The sequence below is a fragment of the Bidens hawaiensis genome, unplaced genomic scaffold, assembly GCF_021521415.1.
Source record: "Bidens hawaiensis isolate Kalapana, Puna unplaced genomic scaffold, B.hawaiensis_p1.1 tig00020805_1, whole genome shotgun sequence".
Taxonomy (NCBI): Eukaryota; Viridiplantae; Streptophyta; class Magnoliopsida; order Asterales; family Asteraceae; genus Bidens; species Bidens hawaiensis.
This window is the reverse complement of record NW_027493206.1, coordinates 342,608-348,007: the sequence shown is the minus strand read 5'-3', so window position 1 is coordinate 348,007 and position 5,400 is coordinate 342,608. Positions and strand designations below refer to the sequence as shown.

Genomic DNA, 5,400 nt, shown 5'->3' with positions numbered 1-5,400 from the left:
ACTTACTCACTTTGTTGTAGTTATAGTGACGTGCAACTTCCTGAGATGAAGTCGGCACCATTGAGTTACGTAAATCTGTTCCTTGGTCATGATAGTACGAGCAAGTTTTTTTTGAAAAACATCAGGCGATATAATTCCATGTTTTCGTTTACGTCTCTTGGTGGGAAGGTAGATAATTCAGTTAATAAAGGAAATGCGCCATACAGTTTCAGACTTGGTGAAGAGAATTATCATTCCTTGGGAAGTCTTCTTCGTATGTTTGGTCAAGACCCACGTTTCCCTCAACTATACATTTACGATACGGAGAACGAAATTTCAAATAGACGATCCATTTTTCGGTAAGTATTCTCATTTTTTAAATATTGAAATCTAAATTTTTTATACCTTACTAAATCAACTTAAGTTTCTCTCCATATCTATATGTTAACTCATGTTTATTTTGTTATTTAGGGATAAAGAATCAAATTCTGAAGTATTAGATAACCAGATAATTAATTATCTTAAAGACATGTTGGATTCTAAAAATCCATTGGTTAAAAGTTATCGGATGGCAAGGGATTGTTTTCAACAAAATCCAAATATGGATTCAAAGTTGAAAATAATTGGAACACGACAGACAGATGCAAGGACTTACAACTTGCCAACAACATCTGAAGTGGCAGCGTTAATCATTGGAGATATTGGTGAAGCAATTGATAAACGAGATATAATTGTTACAACTCAAAGTGGAGCTTTACAACGTATTAGTGAATTGCACCCTTGTTATGTTCCTCTTCAGTACCCTATATTTTTTCCATATGGTGAAGATGGTTATAGAATTGACATAGCGCATCGTGAACTTTGAGGGTCGACAAAGCGCAAACGCAAGAAATGCACAGTGCGTGAATTCTTTTCATACCGGTTTCAAGATAGGCCACATGGTTTTTCGTTGATTTTAAACGGCGGAAGACTAACTCAGCAACTGTTTGTTGATGTCTATACAATGATAGAGACTCAAAGGTTGCATTATGTCCGCGCACAACAAAAAAATCTTAGGTTTGAAACTTATGAGAACCTAAGAAACATACATTCGGCTGGGACCTTCGATGTTTCTATCGTCGGACAACGTATCATTTTACCATCATCATTTACCGGAGGTGCTCGATATATGATGCAGAATTATCTGGATGCAATGACTATATGTAGATGGTTTGGTTATCTAGATTTCTTTCTCACCATAACATGCAACCCAAACTGGCCAGAAATCAAGTGATTTTTACTAAACAAAAATCAAAAATCCAAAGACAGGCCAGATTTACTGTGTAGGTTATTCAAGATAAAGCTTGATTCGTTAATGAAAGACCTGAAGGATAGGGCTCTGTTTGGAAAGCTGCAAGCCGGCAATGGTTTCTTTTTATTTGTTGATCATAATTATTTTATGAAAATTATGTTAATATGACTTATATTGTTAACATATATAATATTGGTATTCAATAACTTTTCTAATCTACAACTATTTTCTATTTTGCAGTTGTTTATACAATTGAATTTCAGAAACGCGGATTGCCATATGCACATATTTGCCTTTTTTTTGCATTCCGAGCACAAAATTCATAATCCTGAGAATATAGACAAATTTATTTAAGCCGAAATTCCAGATCCGAATGAAGATCCAGAGTTGTATTCTCTTGTAAGCGACCACATGATGCATGGTCCTTGCGGTGTGGCTAATCCAAAATGCTCGTGAATGGTCGATAACTCGTGTTCTAAAAAATTCCCAAAGAAATTTTAGAACGAGACGTCAATTGATTCGAATGGGTTTCCTGTTTACTGAAGAAGAGATTTGGGTAATTTTGTTATCAAGTCTGGGGTGAATTTAGACAACATACATGTTGTTCCATAAAACAGCAGATTGTTAAAAAAATATCAGGCCCATATCAATGTTGAATGGTGTAATCAAGAGGGTTCGATTAAGTATTTGTTTAAGTACATTAATAAAGGCCCGGATTATGCTACTATATCACTTGTACAAGACAAGACTGACAATCAAGGAGAAGTGGTCGACGAAGTTAAGGCATTTTATGACTGCAGATATCTTTCTGCATGTGAGGCTGCATGGAGAATTTTTGCTTTTGACGTCCATTACAGAGTACCTTCTGTGACTCGGGTTCCGTTTCATTTACCTGGACAACAAACTGTTGTTTTCGCAGAGGACGACGCCGTGGAAGACGTTTTAAGCAAACCGAGTGTTGGTTCTTCAAAATTCATTGCTTGGATGGAGTGTAATAAGCAATATGGTCTTGCTCGAACGCTAACCTACACTGAGTTTCCAACAAAATTTGCTTGGATGGAGTGTAATCAGCAAGTGGTTATTATTTACGTAGTTTATTTGCTACAATGTTAATCACATACTGTTTATCTAGACCAGACGACGTGTGGAAAAATTGTTGGCATTATTTAATTGATGGAATTCTTTACAAACAACAAAATAACCAGAAAAATCCAGGTACAAATTATTTTTAATTTGTGATTTTTTGAACTTCTTTCACAAATTCATAAAAATGTTAAGTTAAATAGTCAGTTTAAATATTTTATATTTATCGTTACAGATTTGGTGCTTTCAAAGACACAACTAAAGAACCTCGTGTTACTTGAAATTGAGAACTTCCTTCTCAGAAGTAATTGTACTCTCCGTTGTTTTCCTACAATGCCTTTCCCTGATGATGATAGTATTTTGGCATCAACAAATCGTTTTATGAATGAGGAGCTAGCGTATGACACAGAAGTCATGACTGGTGAGTTTGAACATCTTTTTATTTCATTAACGGATGAGCAGCGAGATGTATATAATCAAATAATGGAAGTAGTTGATTAAAAGAGGGGTGGTATTTTTTTGTGTACGATTATGGAGGGACAGGAAAAACCTTTTTATGGAAGACATTATCGGCTTCCATAAGATCAAAACGTAAAATTGTTTTAAATGTTGCCTCCATCGGTATAACATCTTTGTTACTTGAGGGAGGTAGAACCGCTCACTATAGATTTTTAATTCCTATAAATCTAACTGAGGATTCTACATGTTCAATAAAACGAAATCCGGATATTTGCAACTTAATCAACAAAACTGATCTCATTATCTGGGACGAGTCTCTTATGATACATAAACATGCTTTTGAAGCCATGGATAGGACTTTAAAAGATGTTATAAAAGATGGTAACTGTAGCAACTGTCAGAATCCATTTGGTGGTAAAGTGATTGCTTTTGGTGGTGATTTCAGACAAATCCTACGCGTGGTACAAAATGGGTCACGTAGTGACATTGTAAATGCTTCACTTAGTTCATCCCACATTTGGACCAAATGCAAGGTTCTTAGGTTAACAAAAAATATGAGGGTAACTATCGGATGTCAATCATCAAATTTGGAAGACACCATTAGATTTGCTGAATGGTTGTTGGAGCTCGGTGAAGGAAAACTTGGTGGTGACAATGATGGTAACGCCATTATAGAGATACCGAATGATCTTTTGATTCTTGATTCTAACGATCCTCTTTCTGATTTGATTGATTTTGTTTATCCAGCATTATTGGAAAAATGTAATGATATTTCATATTTCCAAGAAATGGCCATACTTGCACCTTTAAATGAGGTTGTCGAAGAAATTAATGACAGATTTTTGTCTATTTTTCCTTGCGAAGAAGTTGAATATCTTAGTTCTGATAGTTTAGACAACTCTGAAGGTGTTGGTCCTGGTTTCGATGCAGCATTACACTCACCGGATTTTCTAATTGGTTTAAAGATTTCTGGTATGCCTAATCATCGTTTGGTTCTAAAAGTTGGTGTGCCGATAATGCTACTAAGGAATATTGATCAGAAGAACGGTTTATGCAATGGGACCAGATTACAAGTTATTAGTTTGGGGAGGCGTTTTATCGAAGTCAAGGTAATTTCAGGTACCAATATTGGGTTTCACACTTATATAACTCGTAGTGGTCTAACTCCTACAGATAAGAAACTGCCATTCAAATTAAAACGACAACAGTTTCCTATTTCGGTTTGTTTTGCAATGACCATTAACAAATGTCAAGGCCAATCACTCGCAAGAGTTGGCATATACCTACGAGCACCGGTGTTTATGCATGGTCAACTATATGTTGCTTTATCACGAGTGAAGAGTAGAGACGGTGTTAAAATGCTTATATTAGAGAAGGAAGGAAAAGTGACAAACTACAAATGTTGTTTATAAGGAACTCTTTAGTAATATATCAAAATGTTATTTTTAATCTGTAGAATGATTGTAAAATGCAGTTTATTTTGCTTTTGAAGTTATGTTTAGTAAAGTTTTTATTTTGTTACCCACGTTATTAACCATTGTGTATTATTTTTATCGTCTCGACATGTATGTATGAAATTATGTTTTCCAGTTTAATATTACCGTTTCATGTTAAAAAGTTTATATTTTTCCACCCGTGGCGCCCACGGGTCAATAACTTAGTAAGATATTATACGTAGTTACCTTGTTGCTCACCAAGAGCATTAAATTTTTTTTGTCAATGAGTACAAGGTTTAAATTTTTCCGATAATATATATAGATTTATATTTTATATGCTTACTCTCATTTATTTTGTATATTTATGAGATTATTTAACAACTTTTTTTTTTTGAATTCAGTATATACTGTGCCGACTAAAGACAAATGTCGATAATTAGACATCGAGTTAGTGATAATATTCGGATGTGCACTAATAGGCTGCAATACAATACCCATAAACTTAGAGAATTTAATATTCAAATTAGAGCAATAAAGGATGATACTTTTGAAGATTTCCCATTTGAGCCTTCATACAACAAATCATCTCTAATTGAAGAATTGCTATCCCAAACAAAACTCACAGAAGTCTCAATTACAACACCAAAGGGAATACGAATGACAAGTTGCTGAATAAATAAACATCCAATTGGTCCATGTGAGAAGGCAAAGAAAAAGAGCAAAAAGAAAAGGAGAAAATGTAATTTTTGTAACAAACTAGTAAGGATAAAATGCTTTACACTAATGTTTAACTTATACATTACTATTGTTTTTCAATTTATGTTTAACTTTAAGTTATTGCATTTTAATGGCAAGAACATGATGTTTTCATGTTTCTGTTTGCTATAAAGTTATGCTATAATACATATATCATACGCATTATACATACATGTATATTATAATCCTATACATATTATACACATATGAATATTATATTTATTTTATATATTTGTAAAATTAACAAATTATACATTTGCCAACTAATTAATCTATAAAAGACAGGTCGATTTCAGAGTTCTATACACTCAACTCCGATTCCCACTTTAAACGAGTCTATTTTACTTTTATTTTTTATTTCCTCTCACCAAACTATATTATTATTTACAAATTGAA

At 33.6% G+C, this 5,400-nt stretch overlaps 1 protein-coding gene across 1 annotated transcript; it reads left to right on the top strand.

Annotated features, from left to right (window-relative positions):
- The first annotated feature begins 1,793 nt into the window (after positions 1 to 1,793).
- Positions 1,794 to 4,688, top strand: LOC143561816 (uncharacterized). The gene is made up of 5 exons (XM_077049790.1): positions 1,794 to 1,826; positions 1,910 to 2,333; positions 2,589 to 2,774; positions 2,891 to 3,921; positions 4,650 to 4,688. Exons 1-5 carry the CDS (start codon positions 1,794 to 1,796, stop codon positions 4,686 to 4,688), a joined length of 1,713 nt encoding a protein of 570 aa, XP_076905905.1.
- Positions 4,689 to 5,400: the final 712 nt, after the last annotated feature.

What these genes read in the sequence shown, in the direction of transcription:
- LOC143561816 (XM_077049790.1), top strand. Translation starts at nt 1,794, where the DNA reads ATGGGTTTCCTGTTTACTGAAGAAGAGATTTGG. An exon ending in TTACTGAAGAAGAGATTTGG is followed by an intron (nt 1,827 to 1,909) that starts GTAATTTTGTTA and finishes AAAAAATATCAG; the next exon opens with GCCCATATCAATGTTGAATG. An exon ending in AAAATTTGCTTGGATGGAGT is followed by an intron (nt 2,334 to 2,588) that starts GTAATCAGCAAG and finishes TTATCGTTACAG; the next exon opens with ATTTGGTGCTTTCAAAGACA.